This window comes from Meles meles, chromosome 10 (genome assembly GCF_922984935.1).
Source record: "Meles meles chromosome 10, mMelMel3.1 paternal haplotype, whole genome shotgun sequence".
Lineage (NCBI taxonomy): Eukaryota > Metazoa > Chordata > Mammalia > Carnivora > Mustelidae > Meles > Meles meles.
In genome coordinates, this window is record NC_060075.1 from 43994650 (window position 1) to 44017780 (window position 23131).

The window sequence follows — 23131 nt, forward strand, 5'->3', positions numbered from 1 at the left end:
AGAAAGAATGACTTAGAGTGTAGAATACTGTCTCCCTGTGAGCAAAAAGAGAGGCACTGGCATTTCAAGGCAAAGAGGCAGCTTATTCATGCCACCTTGTGTAGGAAGGCAATAATCAGACATCAAGAAGCTATCTGGTCGGTTTCTTCTCAGGAAACCAATACAGGAAATTCTGGTTTAAAAAATTTAGGTTTGATATATAAATGAAAGTCCTAAATTCAAACAGGTTACCACTGAAAGGACTATAACTAAAAATTCTTGAGCCCTGCAAGAAAGGGAAGGCCTCTACTAAATGCTGTAATTAGGCAGGAAACTTTGTATGGACTATCCCATGAAATCCTCACAGCCATCTGGGACTTCTTATATTTAAATAAGGAAAAAAAAAATGGGGGTGGGGGTCCAAAGCCCTAAATTTTCTTTGAAATCTTTGATTTTATCTCTACAACAAGAAACAAGAGATCCTTATTTTTTCATTTTGTATAAAACTCTTCCGGGATGGAATAGCTTTGTAGGTCCTATTTGCTATAGCAACCATATTTAGATGGAGGAAGAAAACATAATGTTCCTGGATAATTTTTGCCAAGAAGTGGTCCCTTATTTTATGAATGAAGAAAGTGAGGCTCAGGGGTATATTCATTTGCTAGAGGAGCAGAGCTGAATTGAATCCCTAACCCCACTGACTCCAAAAACTGTCCTCTCACCAGAGCCCATTGGCCAGATCCCAGATGGAATATTCAGAATTTACTTGTTAATCCCTGACTTTATTAATACTATGGTCATGGCTACCTCACACCCTGTGTTAAACTCAAGCGTCTTCTGTACCAACGTTTGGCCAACACCCAGGATAAGGAAAAAAACAAGAGTTAACATGGGGAAGGAACAACACATCATCTGCACAGGTCTCCAGGAACAAACACAGCTGAAGAAGCCAAGAACTCTCCTTAGAGAACCTCAAAACTCTACCAGAAAACCTTCAATCTCATACTACTTGGTTTTACACTAATGTGGAAACATGTTGAAGCCATTGAAATTGCCTTTCCATCTTTGAGCAAGAAATCTACGGCCGTATAATAAGCTACAACCTACACATTCAGCAACAGAAGTGACAGAACCCAGCCACTGGAGTTGTATTCTATTCCTGGCTCTCACTACCAACCTATTATACTGTCTTACCTGTTATCTTGGGGCGGGGGGAAGAAAAGCTTCCTCTATTTCTAATCATTATGTTGTTATGCAAACAAAACCCATGAATACATTTCATGAATGAAGACCTTCATGAGATCCAAAATGAATGAGAGCCTCTTTCTCCTCTTTCCAGACTTACTGGAGGCACCAGACATGTTTTGATATTTCAGAGAAGCTTTATGACTGAAGAGTCAAAACTAGCTTATCTTTCTAGTTTTTTTAACTTGTGGTATAGCTACAATGATAGGTAGATTTTTTTGCATCTCTGAATATAATTTATAATAATATTAACTATTTAAAATACATATGACTGCATTTGTCAAAACTCATAGATATGTATAACAAAGGGAGCAAATTTAACTATGAATAAATTAAAAATTAATGCATTATTTTTTTAAATAATCCTAAAATGTAGTGAGGACCTATTATTATATTGGAAAAATAATCCTATTAACCTGTATTTAGGATATGTCAAATAACGTGCTTCCAGGGAAAATTAAGAGGTTTTCTGAGTCAGGAAATTCTAGAACTGAGAAGATGCTAACAAGCCCTTGTTTTACTTCTGCGGAAGCTGAGTCTCATAGAGGTTAGTGGGAAGGTTCTAAGTCACAAAATTGGTCAGTGACAGAAGCAGGACAGGACCCCAGTTCTCCTCAGCCTGGCCAGTGACCTTTGCCCACAACAATGCCCCCTGAGGGAGACAGAACACATGTGCAGGCTCTAAAACCATCCAGAACAATATGGTAGCAAAGGCAAAACTTTTAAAAATACCAAAAACTTCATTGCACTTTTCCTAGCACTTGGTCAACTGCTTTTACTTAACTGATAGAAATTTAGAGTAAACATCCAGTTTGGTTATAAATGAAATCTTGCTTCAATATATGAAAATTTTTGCATTGGAAAAAATCCTTACAGCCTGATGTTTTTCTGGCGTGCGTTCTGTTCTTTCAGTTAGTGTGCTTAGTTATTAAAGACAGCTGTGTCCATTGCCTATGAATATTGTGGATGCTGAAAACCTAATAACAAAACCAAAAATTCTCAAGAGTATGCTCCCTCTCCTTTGCTTGAACTTGAAACTGAAAAGAAACACATTTTCCACCAATGTCAAGAACTGTCACTCCTGTCATCTACCAATCACATTCATAAATTCAGATTGGTGAGGGAAAAGAACCCTAAAGTCAACATAGCCCGACAACCAAAATGTGAAAGTATATTAAAACTTATTTTGTCAGATTAAAGCATGAAAAAAGTAAGATGTGTATCAGTATGAATGATGTGGTGAGAGTAATTTTTCATACTCATTTTGAAATTAAAAAGTAGCTTTTCTATTACTGAATTTTCATTCTTAAAATATAACCAAGTATACTGCCGTACAATGGGTAACTGCTTTTATTTGTGTTTGACTACAAATTTATATTAATTTACAAATTTATATTAATCACACCAAAAATGAAACAGGTACCCTTTTCTTCTCACTAAAGAAAATGTCATGGACAAGCTATGACCTTTCTTTTCGTTCGTTCTGAGTAGCAGTTTTTCCTTGTGTTTAACTCCAGCAATACTCAGAGGTTTAAAAAGTCCCCACATAAGACATCTGGAACAGAATATTGTTAATCACGATCACGTTGTCTGATTGTGATGTATATCACAGAGAACAGAAGAGGCATGAGGCAAAACAGCAGAGCATAGAATTACGTGATAGATAATGTTTGACACTGGATATAATTCTGGGTTGTTTATACATTTCATGGTGCTCCTTGCACAGAAGGTTCATCCAGATCCTGGAGGCCTGTCCCCTTTCCAAATAGCAAAATCTGCTCAATATTTCAAGCTGGCCCTTCTAAACCACAGTAAGAATTTAGGTAGTTTACAAGGGACGATTCACTGCACTGACTCAGTACAGCCTCAGAGATGGGCTTTAGAAGACAATGTTGGATGTGTTTAGGGGAAATATTCTTCTGTGTGTCTGTGGTCTGGTATCCCCCAATCTTTGGGAGCACAGTGGCTCCCTGCGATCCAAACACATTATTGCTTACATTAAACAAGTGGTACCATTTAAAAGTCCACTCAAAGGGAATGGTGGTAATTGAAGCCATTCACAGGACCACAAAAGCACAGCCAACCTCCAAATCGAACATTTGAATGACATTTAAAAGGTGCCAAAATGGGTAATCAACTCATTCAAAAGATAATTCCTGAATATCTAGTGCACACAGAACTCTGAGAGAGACTGAGATGGCAATGAAAGTAAATTATGCTACTTTACTGAAACAGGCTATCTATCAGGCCGAGATGAGAACAAAAGAAGGACAGCTCCAGGGGGACTGGAAATGACAGGGAAAATGGAAACAGGAGGGAACAAAAAAGATGTGGTAGAGCAAAGGGAGGGGAGGAGGAGCCATAAAGCAGGAACATGGAAATAAACAAAGAGAGGAGCAAGACCCTAGTATCAATTAAAAAAAAAAAAATTTAGTTACCATGGTAATAATGGAGAAAAGATAAAAAGCGTCTAGAAATAGTCTAAAGTATCACAACACTAATATTTTATTCTATTTTGTTGACCAAATGGGATATTTCTTTTCACTCTTGTTAATGTATGTTTCCTTTCCTGTCCTCCCACACCACAGGGAGATAACTTTCTGACACTTGCCCTCCCATGAGGCTGAGGACTCAGAGCTCAGCCCACCCTCACCCCTACCTCTTCACACTCAGATGTCTCCTCACCAGTTGTTTTTTTTTTTTTTTAATGCTTTAGATTGCTTTCTCTTTTCCCTATAGGTTTATCATAAGCCCTTAATGTCACTATGCTTACTGAGAGAAAAAAGTGAATAGCTTACTGCCTTCAAGATTGAAACAAAATCCCAAGTAGGAAGGTAGAAGGTTCTAGATCATATAACTCATTTTCAAAGAACATGGATACTCAAATCAAAAACTATAAGACCAGACATTCAGTCAAATATTTACTGTTTCCTATGTGCAAGACACTGCACTCGAAGGTGTAAGGCACTTTATGCTTGTCCACAAAAACCAAAATCTAAAACACAGAGGGAGGGACAGTAGGAAAGAACAGGAATAAGAGCTCCCATGGAATAACAGGCCTGGAAAGCAGGAGGGATCTTTCTCACTCCTGAGCCAGGAGAGAAAAAGAAAACTGTAAGGAGACAGAGAGGTGGGAGGCTGCAGAGCCATGGGGTAGGGAGGAGGGCACTGTAGGAAACCAAAGAATAACTTCACTTTAGTCTGGGAACAGGTACAGAAGATCACTATCTCAAAATGACGGGGTCAGAGATGGAAAGAGAGGAGCTGAAGTCAAGAAAAGTCTTGGATTAATTAAGTTTGGGAGCTAACAATGTTGACTCACTTTTCTCTTTATTAATATGTTTGGATCAAGATTTGAAGAGAAAAGATTGGAAGAACACACAGGATTTGAGCAAACTCTGCCATTATCCAACAATCAACATACAGACTAAGGTCAAACTACACACACAGCATTTTTCTCAGTGTTTTTAAAAATGCACCTTAATGTAAGTAGGAGAAGATGAATATCCTTCATACAGACATAAACTTCAAAAAAACTTTAACCACTCAATAGAAAAATGAGAAATAAAAACATAAGTTACAGAATAAATACAATTGACTAATTGATGTATAAAAAAAATGTTCAGTTCCAGAAGTCAAATGCCAATGAAAACAAGGTTCTGAAGTGGGAAAACAGTTTTGGTGCAGGAATATATACACCTATGGGCTACCGCCTAAAGTGGAGATCAGGACATCTCTTACATGAGATATTTTAGCAACACACACACACACACACACACAGAGCAGTGTTTGTATCCCTGACCCACTAATTATACCTCCATGAATTTAGCCTAAGAAAACAATCAGAGAAACAAAGAAAGATTAATTCTCAAAGATATTTGTTATGTCACTCATATCAGTGAAAACTGAAAACAGTATTAGTTTTTTGTTTTTGTTTTTTTAAAAAGATTTTATTTATTTATTTGACAGACAGAGATCACAAGCAGGCAGAGAGGCAGGCAGAGAGAGAGGAAGGGAAGCAGGCTCCCCGCTGAGCAGAGAGCCCGATGCGGGGGCCCAAACCCAGGAGCCCGGGACCATGACCCAAGCTGAAGGCAGAGGCTTTAACCTGCTGAGCCACCCAGGCGCCCCCAGTATTAGTTTTTTAATACCAAAAAAATACTAAATAAATCATAGTATACTGATGGAATACTATGTAGCTATTTAAAATATTTTTCAATTTTCAATGACTTTTTTAATGGAATGAAGATATAGTCACAATATGATGATAAATGAAAATAACCAACATGCAAAACAGTGTATAGATATGATCCTACCTAATTATATAACTATATGTAGATATGGAAGGAAAAGGTTATAAGGAAATAAATCATATTAACAATGGTTATCTTTGAATTGTACCATTATTTCTATTTTTCAGTCCATCTGGAATTTATATAATTACCATCCATCCTATAGTTAGCACATATTATCATATAATATCATTTGATACTATGCACATAAAAAAGTGCTGCATGATGGACTGATTTGGGCTTTATTCTTAATACACCCAAGTCAATAGACTATAATTGTCTGGAGATAAAAAGTGAACTCCCCTTCATCTTTGAGCACTCAGTGCCTAACATAGTGTCTAACACATAGCAGACCATCAGTTAAATGAATAATGATTGGCTGGCTGTAGAGACAAATGATGGATGGAAAGATGAAAGGAGGAATGGCTAAATAGTTGGGAAATTCGTCAGCATTTAGTAAAATCAATTTCTCTCCTGAGTTTTTTCAGAGATAAAAACAGGTGACACAACTTAAAGAGAATAAAAGGTAAAGGAAAAATTAAAGGAATGATCTTTGCAAGGGTAAATGGGAGGAGATTTAACCGATTAAGCTCATTTTCCTACCAGCTCTCAATCTCTATTCCAAACTCCGCTCGATTATGCAAATGCATTCATTTTTTAGATGGACAGTAGAAAGCAACTGCTCAAAAACAATTATACACATGCTTAGTTCTACCAGGAGGATGAATTTCCACTCACAGAACCACTGAACCTCTTGTCCACTTGAATCCAACTCCTCTATATAATCTCCAAAGAGGGCTATCCCAAATTGCTGCTTCGACTCTATTGGTGACTACTGCAGGGGATAGACGGGCATTTATTTCAGATAAACATTTATTTCTATCCATCTTTGGAGGCAGAAGCAGTGAGAATGGCTCTGTCCCAACAACTCTCACATTTTCTTTGTGTATTCATAAGTTCTTGGCGAATAGATGCACCATAGATCATAGCTTCTCCATTCTCCAACTGATGTGAGGGTAACAGATACATGTTCTTCATCCACTCTGGCATCACAGTGACATATCCTTAGGCTGAATGCCCAAGGCTGAAATCTGGTATGAGTTTAAACTTGCTTAAACTTGTGAGCTTCTGAGACAGGAAATGTAATTCACACTTTTTATTGTGTTTGTACCTCTCGCACCAAAACTGGGGGTCTTTGTAAATGCTCAACTCACCATTATTTCCCCTCAAAAAGTCTGGTTGCTCTTCACTCCATAGATTCAAGTGCCATTTCCCACTTCCAAATGTCTACAATCATACATAATATCTCAAAACTATACTGGTTGGTCCAGAGGAGGGAGGGTAGATGGGAGAGAAATGACATGTGGCTTTATAATCAAGCAGTTTAAGATTTCACTTCTTATTAGCTCTTTGGTCTTAGGCAAGCTATTAAACTTCTCAGAATCTCAATTTCTTCATCAAAAAAGGGGGCTAATGCCTCTGTAGATTGCAGTACAATTTTGAAAATTAACATTAAATCATTATATGTATCTGGCACAGAGCATACACAGTAAAAGCAGCTATTTTTAACAATAATTACTCTGCAAATAAATCATTCACTGATCTCTTTTCAAACTATGTGTTTTCCTATGAATGTTCAAATGTCATACAAGAAATTTCCTTTCCAACTATTTTCCCCATTGGGCTCATTTTCAAGATGGTGGCTCCCTACACAGAAAAATAACTTTATAGGCTGCTTCCGTTATAAGTTATATAAAGAAATAAGCATAAGAAAGCTTAGAAACTACAAAAAAAATAAAGACATATATAGGGATTAAAATCCAGTATTTAGACTGAAAACACATGAGGCAGGGCCAAAATAGGATTTAAAATATACAATATTATTCCCAGTTATTCCCAGTCTTTTTAACATCAAAAAAATTGAGGTTCCTGTTGATTTCAGGAACTCATTGAAAGTACTCAACTAGTAACACAGACAACTCATCTAGACTCATGAACTCTTTAGACATGCCTTGGAGCCCCTGTGTTACTGTTCTTACCAATTCTAGACTAGTATATCATACTAGTATATCAGTACACCAATCCAAATCAAGTGAAAAACTTACAGTGAAACCCACCTTAAACTAGATGTCCCCCAAATCTCATAAATATCTCATCTTTGCCTTCCTTCTAAGACATAATTTTAAGGCTCTGTCAAGGTAATGATCAATAAACACAGTAAGCAATACACTTGGTTTTGTTTTATAAACAGGTCATTTGGGTGATATTTTCAAGCAGCAAGAATTTGACACTCCCATAACAATACTTGTACATTTATGGATTCAATATAAAGGCATTACAACAGGCCTTTCAATACAAGTCAGCTGACAGATCACAACTGCTCAGATTCATTCAAACATAAAACACCAAGATTCAGAACTTCCTGGTCTAGGCAAAGCCAAGCATAGCACCAGCCACTTTTCTAAGCAAACTGGAATCCCCTCCTAGTGGTCAAGTTCTATCCAGACCCTAAAGAAAAGACTTCTTTTTTCAACGACTGTTCAAAACCAAGAACTTTTTGTCCTCAAGGTGATGGTACAACCACAGTGCAAAATAGAACACTGCAGCAATTACACCAATATTTCAGACTACTTTTGAAAACTATTGTGAGGGCTTGAGGCCCACACCATTTAGATAAACTGCCCACATTAATCCAATTCACTTGATAATTGCTCAATTCTCCAATTTATTGCCCAGATGTAGCCAAATTTCTCCCTGTGGACAAGAAAGATGTAATGACAGCCTGTATCTAAAATGTGCCAAACTGCATGTATTACAACAAGTCAGAGAGGCCCTGTGAGACGGTTCAACCACGGAGGGTCCCAAGTCTCCACGCAAGAGGAGCAGCGGTGTAGTTGGGAATATGGGACTTGGACTGCCATGGCATCACGTGACCACCGAGATGAGGAGATGTCCCACTGCTTCCTATCATAGGGAAGTGAAATCTGAAGCTGAACACGCTGGAACAGGGAGAGGCTGGGGGCATGTCTCCCCCTTACTTCAGAGCAGGTTCAACTCTGAGTGTACAGAATCACTCTTTCCAAAGCTCTGCCCTGAACATTGGCAAGTACTTCCTGCCACTGCATTTTCCTGCTGCCATGAGTAGTAGGAATCTTTGAGGTTTTCGGAGCACTTTCCAAAGAAGACATCTCCAGGGAAGTCATCCGCATTCCATACAAAGCAATTTATTATAAGTGTTACAGCAGCTGAACATCAATCCGTCTTCCTTTCTGAGCTCATCTACCATGAGGTGCATCTCTCTATTCCCTGCTGAACTTGCAAAGACTAAATGTGCAGGGGGAAACCAAAGTAGCAGAGTGGGGAGAGAGGCATGGGGAAAGAAAGGAAAAGCAAAGTTAGGAGTCATTTGTTCAAGAATTCAGCAATTATCTTGCATGCCCATTACACATCAAGCTGTAAGGATACAAACCATTGTACCCTCATGGAGTTAGATAAAATCATCACGTATAAAAAATCTAATTATAAATTACTTCAAATGTTTGGGAAGTAAAGTACTGGCTGCTCTAAAAGATTTAGCAACATGACCTGATCTCATCTGGAGAATCAGATCAAGCTTCCCTAAAGAAGGAATGTTTAGACTTCCAAATGTGGGACGAGTGGGTATTAGCTGGGTATGTGGCATGATACAGAGAGGAAAGGAGAGAAGAAAGACAGCCCAGGTAAAAGCAATGAGATATTAGACCAATGCTACTCAAACTTTACCTGGCAAGTAAATATTCCTGGGGTCTTATTAAACTTCAGATTTCAATTCAATTGGTATGGGATGGGGCCTGGGATTCTGCATTTCCAACAATCTCTCATGTGAGACCAACACGGCTGGTTGGGTCCATACTTTATAATAAGAACTCTGAGGATCTGCCCAGAGACCAAAGCAGAGAGAACATGGGAGGCCAGTGATGAGGCCAGAGAGCTTGGTAGAGATCAGATCATGCCAGGCTATGCAGACCATCTTAAGGAATTTGGTTTAAGAGGAGCAGAAACTATGAAGATCTCCATTTGCTTTGTTCTCTTCAAATAACCTTCCAAGGAGTTTCACTTTCCCTGGGAGACAGCACTTCGCAGTATCTAAAGTGTAAGTGAGAGCAAAGGTGTTTATGGACTTCATGGCTTCTAAGAGCCAGTAAAGTACAGCTCCTTCATCACAGACAGCCCATTAACAACCCATGTTTATTAGTAAAAATCCTCTGAACTTAATACGCCTTTGTCAGCAAAAGTAATTGATCTTGGCCAGTTAATTTGGCTGGTTTTGCAGACTGAGGACTTGCCACTCTTTTAAGAGTATCCTACAAACTCTGTGGGCTTTACTCCCTTCAGTAAGGAATTTCCAAGAACACTGAGGCCATAGGGTTCTTAAAATAGTTTGGTAAAAGAGAACACAAACATCTCTCATTGGCACCTTGGTCTTTAGTCTTACAAGTCTGTAGACATCGGATTTTACAGAAATGTCTGTGCCAACTGCCACCATCCTGCTCCCTGAAAATTTGACCAAACAAAGGCATACAGAACAGTGTGCTGTCCAGTTAGGTAGGCAGTAAAAGCTCATGCTTAAATCAAAAAGAAACAGATGTGTGCTCTAACCAATGCTTGGTATACTTTATAAATAATTCTTTGCCTCTGTATTAGGAAAGAATCATCTTCTTTCCATTTAAAAATGAATGTAGGACTTATTCACACTGAACATATGCCATAAGGAATGCACTCCCGTATGACTCAGCCAACTGTATGGAACAGCCAAAGGAACTTGAGTTTTCACCCCCGCCCCCATTAGTATTGGGACTCTGGAGAAGTAATTCTCTTGGCTCTCTTATTCATGCAATGGGTAGAGGGGGATTATATAGTTTAACAAGTGATAAGAAAGCACTGCATTTTCTGCGTGAGTCAGATGATATTCACACCTAAAAATGTTAGATGCTCTGCTTCTGGAATGAGTAAGAGCAAGAGGTTGTGAAATCCTCTCCAGATATCTTCAAATGTTAGCATGTTCTCAACTGTCTGGAATGCCACATATACTGTCCTGACCTAAATCAAGGATGTAAAATCATGCATAAGGCATTTGTTTCATTATCTAAGGAATCCATCTCAAGAAGATGAAATGTCTTTCTGGTGGTCTGCCCCTGTCACCACATCACAAAAACATGGGTAGACCAATTTTCACAAATTTGGGGGGTGTAACTAAAAGGGTCAGATATAAAATATAAGCCACATGGTACATGCAATATTTACTCGAGAGCAAGGAACACCCCAGAGAGTTGGCAAGTCATCTATCAGAGACAGCTAACATACAGTAGGGATGTTTTGTGTGTACATGACTCTTTAGGGTGTCTCCCAGGCAAACAGAAATCTAACAAGAATGGGATTTCTACATACAATAACCATTCTCCTAGGCAACAAGGGGTGGCTAGCTCAGAAAGGCAGAACTGTCACTGGAAGAGAAGAGATCACTGGGTTGTAATGTCACAAGACAGCAATATAAATGAATGCTAACATCACTGAACACTCACAGCACGACATACCAAGGTTAGAAAGACATGCCCTAGGAGACGTGGCTCTCTCCCTGATGGAGCACATGGTCTCACACAGACTAAAAGAAGATAAACCAGTAATCATGCTACAGCCTGCTACCTGGAAGTGTGTGTGTGTGTGTGTGTGTGTGTGTGTGTGTGTGTGTGTGTGTGAGAGAGAGAGAGAGAGAGAGAGAGAGAGAGAGAGAAGGAGGGAGCAAAAGAGGGCAGGTGAGCTAGCCAGTGAGGGCTCTGAGCCTCGGGAACACAAACGAGAAAGAGAACACGTTGCTCCCACCACCTGGGAAACAACGCAGTCAATGAGTTGCAAAAGATGGTGACAACCACTCTGAGATCTCAAACACTCACCAGGTGAAGAAGGAGAAGAAGGTAATTCTGGACCAGGCAGCGGTAGGAGCAAAGGAAAAGATGGGTGCTCCAGTGTTCTACCTTCCAGTGCATTTGAATCTATACCTATAACGCATATGCGCGCACATATACACAAACATATTCAGAGACAGAAATATATTCACGTGTTGGGGGCCCCTGGGCGGCTCAGTCAGTTAAGTGTCCAACTTCGGCTGATTTTGACTCAGGCCATGATCTCAGGGTCATGAGATCGAGCACCTCATCTGGCTACACACTGGGCATGGAGCCTACTTAATATTCTCTCTCTCCCTGTCCCTCTGTCCCTCCCAGCTTACATGGGCACACTCTGTCTCTTAAAAAAATAAATAAATAAAGTGTAGTGTGTCTGTGTACCGTATACACACACAAATAACTATGCCATAGCTGACTGAGTTGCTGCCCCTCCCCCACCCTCCCACACTTAGCAAACGAGTGCACACGCCGGACTTCCAGCTGCCTACACTATGTTTCTTCCTCTTGGGCTAGAGGTCACTTCATCCCCTGAGTGGCAGCCTCAGAATGGTACCCGATCACCCTCCCCTCGAGCAGATGGAAGTTGCTGTAAATATATCTTCTCTCCCTGTCCTCTCAGGCAGGAAATTCTGAGGCACGAATCTCACACTGGTTTCCAGTTTGCCCAGCAGGAGTGCACTCTGGCCAAGCACACTGGTATTTGTTTGGTGACATCCCCTCCACTGACTGCCTCCCCTCCTCATGTCATCACCAACTCCTCAGCCAGCGTCCCGTCTCTCTCCCACAGAAACGAATTACTTGCAAATCCTTATCTCAGGGTCTGTTTCATGGACATGTGTGGGTCTGTATTTGTATTTGTAGGCATGATTATACAGACTTGTATATTTATGTAGATATACACACTCACAGATACAGACACATACACATAAAATACATGCGCACACTGATACCACATACATGCTCAAATGCATACATGTGTTCCGATCTCTCACAGGTAGTATTGCTTTCCTTTTTACCAAAGCACATAGATTATTATACACAGTCTTCTTTTTCTTACAGAGAAATCTATAACCCACACCTCTTCCTAGAGCCTCCCAGCAAAGCATTTGGCCTCATACTGGGTCCTGTCCAAAGCATTTGTCCAGTTTTGCTCCCTCGGTCAGCTAGATGACAGCTCGTTCCCCCTCGCACCTTCCACGCCAAAGCCTCCAAGCCTGCTACTCGGCTGCAAACTCTGGGCCTCGTGGTCCCAGGGCTGGCTGGTTGTGCGTTTGCCATATTACTTCTAAAGCAAACATTTATGGTTACCACTCTCAAAACAGGACTGCTTGCTGCCAAGACATTATCTTTTTTTCTTTTACTGTACCACATCAAAAGGTGACAAATGAAAGAATATTAAAAACCAGATTATTTTAATAACAAGCTATAAAAAACCAAACCTGACATCTTAAACTTTTGTATTCACAAAAAGAAAAACTGCTCTCACGGCTCTCCTCATATCTAAGCCTATGGACAAATGTTCTATCCCCAAGCGAGAGCTCCTTCCTCTCTTCTAATTCTATTAGCTTCGAGACTGACATCAGGAACATAAGAAAAAGCCATTCACTGTCCCTTATGTGCTAAGGGTGGCAGTGCACAGAACTAGAAAGAATATGGGATTAAGAAATTAGGAGATTAAAATACAGGAATATAGAAAAGATATAGAATACAGGTTTGGAGAAAATTCACCAGCAGGAACGCTCAGGCAAGTAACATCTTTGGATTTTCATTTCTTAAACTGAAAATGAAAGCAGGACACAAGGGCCTGAACTTGGGCCCCAGGTATGTTTTGTGCTTTGTGATTACAAACACAGGAAATCTGAATACCTTGAACACACATTTGAGTTTGTGACCCCTGTGTGTATAGTTTCTAAACTCATTTGCAGTTCCTGACATTAGATCACTTTGTGTGATTGTCATTGGTAAAATTGCAGGAGACTTCCATCCTCTTGCCATCTTCAGAATTTCCTCCCCAAGGAGGCTCAGCTGCCTAATCTTGGCACAACTTTATGGGAAAGTTCATGCAGGTACAGATTTAAAATTTCCTACTGAGGGGCAGGTGAGTGGTTCAGTCTGTTATGAGCCTGCCTTAGGCTCAGGTCGTGATTCCAGGGTCCTGGGATCAAACCCTATGTCCAACTCCCTGCTCAGTAGGGAGCCTACTTCTCCCTCTCCCTTTGCCTGCCCCTCCCCCTTCTTATGCTCTTTCTCACTCTCCCTCTCTCTAATGAATAAATTAAATCTTTATAAAATAAAATAAATAAAATTCACCTACTGAAATGTGCCTTTTTTTCCTTCAATTTACCCAATTTACTTTAAAAATTATCAGAAAACTTTACCAATATGGAAGAAATTTAAAAAAAAGAAATGGGCTTATTATTAATGGCTTATTTATGTAAAAAAATAACATAAAGCTATTTAACCATAATTAGCAAGAGGAGAAAAACATGATAGTTGAGTCTGAATATGCAAACTCTTGTCCACCTTCATCACTTTCATATTTTTGTATATTATTATAGTATCATGGGTATTATACATCTCATACTACATAACTTTTATATGTCTCCTCTCTCTCCCTCCCTTCCTTCCTTTCGTTCTTCGACCCCATACAAAAACCATCATCCTTGGTCATGTTCACTTTAATGTGTGATGGAGGACAAGGGAATGATTTCAGAAAAGATATGTAGAGAAATGGCAAATGTGACGATTCATGATGACCCACAGATTCTGCTTTAGTGAAATTAGGATATTGGAGTTCTCCACGTATGTTTTTTTTAATACTCTGATATGCATACTATATGTTCTTCATTATAAAGGATTAAAAGTTTTAAAAATATATGGTTGTACTAACTCCCTATTATAAGTAACTTGGAGCACTGATTAAGACTATTACCACCTTAAGACCATTACCACCATCACCAGCAATGATCTCCAAATCTGAAATACATTAATTAAAAAGATCCCTTTAAAATTACGGCACATACCAAGTTCCTTCTTTCATTCCTAAGTACTTGGAAACTATCCTTAGTACATGACTCACAAGTCAACAATTCTTAGAGAGGCAAGTCTATTGTCTCACTAATCCCTACTCTGCCCTGACTCTACAGTTTAGTGCCCATTTCCTCCTGTCCATCCCCCAGTGAAAATGACCAACCTGACCAAATTATCAGGTTCTCTCACCCACAGAATACACTGAGGCAAGCTGTACTTATCCCGCTCTGCTTCCCATGTGACTGCACTGAAGAACTCAATGGCTATCTCAAAGCAAAGAGAATCCAGAACTTCCCAAAGAAGAAGGCAGGTGGAGGGAAACGACCTTCTCTCCCTCACTCTTTAAACCAGTGCTTTTCAACCAGATGTGATCTTGTTCTCCAGGAGACAGGTGGCAACATCTGCAGACACTTTCGATTATCACGGGGGGGCAGGGGAGGAGTGCTACTGGCACCTGACAAGTGCTGACCAGGGATAATGCTAAACATCCTACAATGTACAGGAACATCCATTCCCGATGCCCCCAGCACAAACCTACCCAGCCCAGAACGTCAATAGTGCCAAGGTTGAGAAACCTGCCCTAGAGCAATGAGCTTTTTCCTTGATTCCATGTCAGGAGGGAGAGGAAGAGATGGTAAAGAGAATCAGGGCTGCTCGTGGTAGATCCCAGCCATGATTCACCAGAAGGAATACCCGAAGAATATCCAGGGCAGTACTTACAACACAGGAACACCTGATACATTTGTTTCCTTCTGGCTGAAATTCCTCGCCTTCTCGGTACTGCGCGCCCTCAAACACACAGCCTGGAAAGTGAAGAGAAGTTTAGAATTCGGGGAGCAGCTGTTGCTCAGCTTGACACTATGCTTCTATCCACTGCTCATCCGTCTTGCTTATCTACCTCCCACTTGCATTTCCACCTAGCAGAGTGTTCTCTTTAACCAGAGGACAAGATTCCTACACAGTTAAAAAAAAAAAAAAAAGGAGTACAAAAGATTGACTTGTGTCCAGAAACCTGAAGATGCTAGAAAGCAAATAGGATGGTGGAAGCCAGGTCAGCCCAAGGGGGAACACTGCACAACAGTGAGCCCTATGAGTCTAAGGGACTCACCATGACCAACCGGACCAGCCTCACCTAAACCCAGAGGGGCTGGAAGAGGCAAACAAAAGAAGGCCACGCGAGAGAAATCAAGCTACCGAGAAAGTGACACAAGAGTTGTCACTTGGTGAATGTTCAGGAATTGTCCAGCCTCTACCAGGCTCTTTGTACCCCCGACCTCACTCCATCTTCACAGTGAGCCCACCAAGCAGGGACTCTTGTCACGGTCTCCATAGATGAGCGAAATGTGGCTCAGAGAGAGGAAATAACTTACCCAATTGACAGGTAGCAGAGCTGGGATTCAAACTCAGCTCTGACCTACCAGCTGAACCACACAGAGGGTCAGGTACCAAGGCAGGGAGGGGGAAAGGCAGGAAAAGAGATGTCCACTGTTTTTCAGATCCACCTTATGCGATATTAAAGAGGGTTAGCCACCAAGTTAGGCTAAAAATAAGATGAAAAGCCCAGGAGGTAGCTCCAATTCAGAAAGACACTCAGGATACTGCTGTGATTCTTAAGAAATCCCACAAATGACCTAAAACACAGGCTGGCCAGTCACCCCGTGTCAAACAGGCTATGAAAGGACGTCGGCTAATGCCAAAGCCACTTTCCTCAGGACCATCCTCACAGAGTGCTTTGCCAGAACAGCCGAGGTCACTTTACACATAGTAGGCAGTGTTGAAACCAGCCCGGTCGTGCCAAAAATCAGCCAAAGGGGCTCTTGCATGAGACTGATTCATGCCCCTGAGAGTAAGTATTTAAGTCCTGCCAACTGCAGTCATCAATAGAATCCACCAAGCTCCTGAAGCTCTTGGTACCCAATGAGGGGAAACAAGTATTATCCATAACCACCTAGTCTGGCTGCAGGACCCGTTCATTTTAAATCTAGATACGGAGGCCTTTGCTCAACTGAAAAACAGAACTAATGCTACTGAGTCTGAAGCTGAATCACTGAGTGCAACTGTGATTTTAAAGTCTATTTGATACCCACAGCCAGAGCTAGCCATCAACCAGTGCTGTTCCCGCTGATACAGAAAGACTTAGCAAGCTTGGGTCCCTCCCAGAGGCTGTATCCCAGCAGTGTTAGTAACAGCAGGTGCCCAGGTGTCTGTTTCCGAGGCACACTTCCAACTAAAGGTCTTCAGTTCTTTCATATATGTTTGCACACTGGTTTTGCCATCCAGTTTGCCAGACAGATTACCACAACAATCTACATTTGACAATTTGAATAAGGTAATTTTAAACGAAAATTCTTCATAAACTGTTCACATCACAACCCACCATTATTGAGTATAGTCACACTAAAGGAAAGAGCACACCAGCGAGCATGCCCTGAAATCTGTTTCAGGAAGAAAGGGACCACAGACCGTACGTGTCTGTCATTACGCCGATGACCATTCTGTGATCAACGACAGATGCCAGTCCTTCTGAATTACCAAGGAGAATACCCCATGGCTTGCCTCGACTGTCCCTACCTAGACTTGGCTCAGTCGTCCCTCCCAAGGCAAAGAACAATACATTCTGGACATGGCTGGGCTCTTCTGAGTCTTCTGATTTGTACCTCAAAGGCTGGCCTTTGAAATTAAAAAGAGGGAGCAGAGTTGATTCTTGACCCCATAACCGAAGGTAAAGAGCCTGCACAGGGGTTGGGGGGCTAGTGTGTGGCCCTGGCATGCTAACATTTAAAGATTTGTCTCCCAGGGCCTGTAGACCCAAGCAGAACAAATATCATTGTGTATGTTTGGGGCAGAGGGAGAAGGTGGTACAGTGTGGTGGCCAAGAAAGGGAAGGGCCAGACACCGACCCCACCTCACAGGCCTTGCTTGGGAAGGCACTTGTTCTTACTGGGTCTCGTTTCTTCCTGTGTGAGCTGCAGACAGTGCCTCCTCCCTCCGTGGATGGTCGTGAGGACTTAGCACTGCAGTGTGTGTGATCACAGAACTCAGTCTTTCCTTCCTGGGAACTCAACCAAAAGCCAAATGAAAGAATCAATTGCTCAAATATGATACCTTAACTGCTGAAATAAATTCACTCAGCTGTTTGTATACTGACATTTCCAAAGGCAAGCCTAAAAACATGACGAGCTCATAAGTAAGGAACGATATTGCACGCACTGAGTTGATTCTGTACCAATAAAGCAACAGTCTCTTCAACACAACCGAATTCATGTTTAGGGGCTACAGTGATTTTTAAATCCAAATGGCATATAAAATTTGCTCTGTTATCCATCTCAAGCTTGCCGGTGTATAGGAATTAAGTGGGAGGCCTGGCTTCTGCCCTCAGAGATTCTGATGGAATTGGTCTGAAATGTAGCCAGGGCATCAAGATTCGTTATTTTTTTTTAAGCTTCTCAGGTGATACTAATGTGCAGCCTAGAGAACTCTGATCTAACTTTATAACGACACTTTAGGCATTTAAGAGTATGGCTCCATAATACAGAGCATTTAATGCATTCAGAGGCAAAAGGAACTCAAGCAAGCTCTGTTTGATAGATACAGAATAACTGGATTATGGAAAGAATTCTTCTATTTTCAACCAGTTTTTGGCCTTCTTATAAGCTCATCTTGTAAGCTGCACAGAAATCCCAATGTGGAAAGGAAGTCTGGCTCAATCAAAGACAGTCCAGGGAACTCAGGAAGGTTAGAGGTAGTGGAGAGCAACTGTCCTCATTGTCATTTAAAGACGAGAAAAAACTGGAGTCTCTGGAAGGGACTCAGGTCCAGATGCGTCTCATCTGCATGGGGCAGGGGAGGGCGAGCAGCCGCCTGCAAAGGGAACCAGGCTCATCTTCATAGAGCATCCCAGCATGGTACCTGAGCCATTCTCCAGGAAGTTTTGCAGAACAGATGGCCCTTTGGAGATTAATCTCAAAAGCAATGAGTACTAGTTGTGAGTACTGCCTCCAGTGAGGAAAAGCACTCAGAGTAAAACCAAAACTCAGAACATCTGTCTGAGAGCATGAGCCAGGGGCTTAAAGGATCAGAAAAAAAATCTCTCACCTCAAAATCCCTGGGCTCGTACATAAGGGCAAGAAAAGATGCAGGAGGCCTTTGTAATCCTGTTCAGAAAAGTAAGAGGAAACACTCTAGCCACTGGAAAGGAAAGATCCCTTTGCTGTCAGCTAGGCAGTGGGGCCCTCTTAAAAGACAGTAGGTCCAACTTATTGCACCACATCGAAAACTGAGACCAGCAAAACCCTAAGCTAAATTCACTTAGGGACACAGCTCTCAGTTTTCAGAAAACATCTGGTCACCTCATCACCAAGGCGCGTTCTAGCCAAGAGACTGCAATATGAAGCAGTAAAAAGACATTTCTGGAAGCAAGAGAAAGCCACAGCCTTTCCTTCCAAAGCAAGCATTACCTGTGGCCCTGTGGAGTGGAAAGCAGGCCTCCAGAGCCTGGAGCATCCACATGCCAAGACCTACAGCACATTGCATTCAACCGGGGCACACCAGAGAGTCCAACCGGACATTTCTGTGCAAAGGAGTTTGCTCTCTACACCCATGATGTATAAAGACACAAAGCAAGACGAGTTCCAGTCTGGAGGGGGAGTATCCTGCCTTCTTGAGAGAGCTCACAGAGATATCACAGTCATGTGCCATGGCAGGGAGCCTGGCAGGCTTCCCTTCCTGAGAATGTTTACCTGGACAGGTGGGGCAGCACGTTCCCAGATGCCTGGAAGGGTTTTTACAATGAACAACACATCGCACCTCAGACTCTGTGACAACACCTTCCTGAAAAACAGAATGCCACAAACATGTCAGCCCAGAAGTCCACTGAGGAGAGATTCACTTTGGGAAAGTATTCAAGGGAGCAGGGGAAGGGCCCAAACACTAACAGCGCAAAAGAGGGTGGGTGTCAGGTCCAGAGGATGTGGCACCATTGAGGTCCCGTCTCCCCGGCTCACGCCTGGATGGTTTCAAACTTGGAGCACAAATCCTGTCTTCACCTGTCCATGGTCTATCTCTTTGGCCCAAAGGTTTTTCTTTTAGAGCTAGTATTTAAGACTTTGCTGTCAGTCAGTAGCTGACAGAGTCTAGCTGTTCATTCACGATTGTTTTAAGTTGCCAACACTGCTATATTTTCTGTAATTGTTATTACACTTAAAGCCGTTAATGATGAGGCACAGAGTAAGGTGTAAAATCCCAGACTGGCATCTGGAGACCTAATTCCTTATCACTCTTCTAGAAATATCTAGGCCAGCTCTGCAATCTTAGAAATGTCATTCTCACATAGAGAGCCTGGCTCTCAAACATCAATGATGAGCTTAGACCAAACTACTTTAAAGTTCGTATTATATAGAGAAAAATAGAGCCTTTAGATCTCAATAATGAAATCAAGTGACTCATTTGCAAACTGTCTGGGGATTCAGATATTTTAATGTCAGTTGAAACATATTCTTGATTAATTTTCAGAGTTGGTCTTTGAAGAATTTTCTCCATATTCTCTATCCATCTTATAAATGGATTTGTGTGTTTGTTTTATTATTTTGCAAGGAAGGGTAGCACAGGTTGAAAAAAATATATAACAATGTGACAACTAGATAACTTTTTTCATCCTATCTGCTACCATATTATCTCAGGCCAACAAGGAATGTTACATCCTAGATGTCTTCATATTTGTGAGGCCCAAGGATTCCGCTACGAGAGGAATTTATTGTGGTCTACATCACATTTGGGGGGAAAAAAAAAGAACAACTGTCAAAATATCACAATCCACAACATCAAAAAAGGATCTGTGCTTTAGTTACATAACTGAAGCAAATGCAAAAAGCTATGGCCCAGGATCAATTTCCCTTTCGTATCTGCAAACCAGATGGAGGATTCAGGTTTATTCCCAGCATGAATTTCCTGTCCGTGATCTTCAGATTTTTCTCTTTAGTAAGAAAGTAAAAATGGAAAATAAAGGTAAATGCTTCACCATTGAAACTCTTTTGGTAGGAGGATTTAAGAAAGAAGCTAGAATTCAACTCAAATGGAAAGAAACCAGGTAGTCTGACTAGCTGTTACCCGTCTGGTACCTATAGCCCTGCCAGTGCACGCAGCCTCTACCAGAACCACCTTCAGTGATGCTTACCATCACCCTAGGCGACCCACGCATCACAGGAGATGAGACTGAGAGGTGCAGAGAGGTGAAGAAACAAGTTATGTGAGTGACAGAGCCCATATTTTGTACTCACTACGCTGTACTCTCTCTTCTGATACTGATCTTGTGCCCTGAGAAGGGAAGAGCTTAATGAGTTTATAACTGTGCTGTTCTGTAGCGGATGTCCTTACATGAGGTACCAGTAAGTGGCTATTTCCCACATTCACAGAGGAGGTCTCACTCCCTAAAGAAGGAAGAATATAAGCAGGAGTGGGAAGGTGTCAGAGGAGCAGAGGAAAAGCTTTTATAACTATCTTAGAGGTTTGCTTTTATGACTACTGAATGGAATGATATTTCTAAACTAGCTAGGAGGGCTTAGGCAAAGTTTTTTTGTTTGTTCGTTTGCTGTTTTGTTTTGTTTTTTTGCTTTGTTTTTTAATTTCTTTTCAGTGTTCCAGAATTCATTGTTGATGCAAAGTTTTTTTAAAAGAAGGAGAACGAAAAGGCAAAGTTCATCTTTGGTAGGCAGCACCCCCTCTCCGGGCTCTGCTCTGCAGTCGGCACTTTCTGACTCTCAGGGCTGTTGGTCCTCAGGACCACTTCCAGTAATAATGGGACACTCCTGCATCATTCTCTGTGGGCCTGATGAGTGGCTGGTGACCAAAGATGATAGGCGATAGGAGTTTCAGTATCAACACTTGAAAATGGCTTCATGTGTTATTCAGTCAACAAAATATTTCCTCCCAGATAATAGTTTTCATTTAATTCAAACAAAGTCTTCATCTGAAAGTATGGTCCATGCAAATTGAGGATCTTCAAGAGGTCTGGCTGTTGCACAAAAATGTTCTACTACACTCCAAAAGGCAACTCCAGCAGGGTTGTCTTGCTTAAAAGACAGGGTAAGCAGGGCTTTCAGAGTGCCCCTATCAGACTGGAAATTTCACTTGGTCAAGAAGCAGGGTGTGGGTAGGATGGTACAAATTTTAGAATGAATGTGGACTTTTGATATTGTTAAAATCCACTGCTCTCATCTCTTTGTTCGATGAAGCTGGTTGAATTATAACCCAGAACAAAAATTTATTGATTCGCTTAATCTATTATTTACATCTGTTCTATCTACTGCTTCTTTTCACAAATAACTTAGATTTACTACACAAATGAACTGAACATTTAGCCAAATAAATAACTGATGATCTTTTGAGTAAGTGTGCCCACTGTGAGTATGTAAGTGTGGCTGCATAAAGTCAGATTTCAGTAAACTAAATGTCAGTATACTTGAGATAAGACCCAAAAGAAATATGCATTATTTTATTAATCTTTCTTTTCCCTGTATTTTTTTTAAAGATTGTGTTTATTTATTTGAGAGACAGAGACAGAGCATGAGCTGGGGAGCGTGGGGGGGATGGAAGGCAGAGGGAGTGGGACCAGCACGCTCCCCTGCTGAGCAGGGAGCCTGATGCAGGGCTCAATCCTAGGACCCTGAGATCATGACCTGAGCTGTAGGTAGACACTTAACTGACTGAGCTGCCTCGACACCCCTTTCTTTCCCCTTTAAATGAGAGAGCATATCCTGGAACAAATGGGGCTAGGAGTAAAATGATTTAACAGAATCTCTATGGAGACTTTTAAAATTATGTCCAGATTAGATGAGCATTTTCTTAACTGAGTATTTCTTTAGAGATAAGAAAAGGAGTTCGAACATTTAGATTCCTCATTTCTCCTTTAGTTTATCTTGCTCTGTTGAAGCCCTGTAACAACTAGAGTCTCACAGAAACGGGGTGCAGCAAGCACCAGCCACGGTGGGTCCTTAGGAACTGAACTGGCGGTTCTCAAATTTGTCAGGTTGAAATCATTGAGGTTACAGTGTACTAATTGCTTTGATTTAAATAAGCTTACAGACTGGCTCCAGTTCAAAATGTTTCTAAATCAAAGAAGGAAAACATATATCCTCTGACAATACCTCTTTCTGCTAACAGGAATTCATGTTTTGCTCAAAGCTGACTCACAGGAAGACATGAATTTTCCCCAAGGACATATATATCTTCCCGGAGTTTTTCCAGGCACAATTCAACAACGGTGAACAATTCCACTGCATGTTTCTAGAAGTGAGTACTATACAGTATCTATTCTGTACCTGTATCTATTCTTGTTAAGGTGAATGTCACAATAAATATGTATAAGGATACAGTAATACAGTAACAGTTATACAGTTATTGTTGTTGTTGTTGTTTTTAATTTATTTTTGTTTGGACTTCATCAATTCCTTTTCAGTGGAGAGGAAAATAGACTTTACCTGGCACTGACGTAGAGCACAGGGTTGTGTAGGACTCTGCCATCTGAAAGAACTGTTATAGGTATTTCCTTCATAGGTACAACCTAAACAGGAAACACAAAAGCAGGAAAAAAGACCAAGAATGAATGTGTGCTTCATTTATCTTTGGAGCAAAAGAAGTTAGGTCTTC

The 23131-nt window shown here is 41.1% G+C and overlaps 1 protein-coding gene across 4 annotated transcripts in view; it reads right to left on the reverse strand.

Annotated features, from left to right (window-relative positions):
• BMPER (BMP binding endothelial regulator) overlaps positions 1 to 23131 on the reverse strand; it is a 253349-nt gene that overhangs the window by 172824 nt on the left and 57394 nt on the right. For all 4 annotated transcript variants that reach the window (XM_046021646.1, XM_046021645.1, XM_046021648.1 and 1 more), the window contains exons 4-6: positions 22963 to 23045; positions 19228 to 19318; positions 15209 to 15291 (exon numbers count right to left, since the gene is read on the reverse strand). In XM_046021646.1, the coding sequence (XP_045877602.1) occupies positions 15209 to 15291; positions 19228 to 19318; positions 22963 to 23045 (257 nt within the window). The remainder of the gene's footprint in view (positions 1 to 15208; positions 15292 to 19227; positions 19319 to 22962; positions 23046 to 23131) is intronic.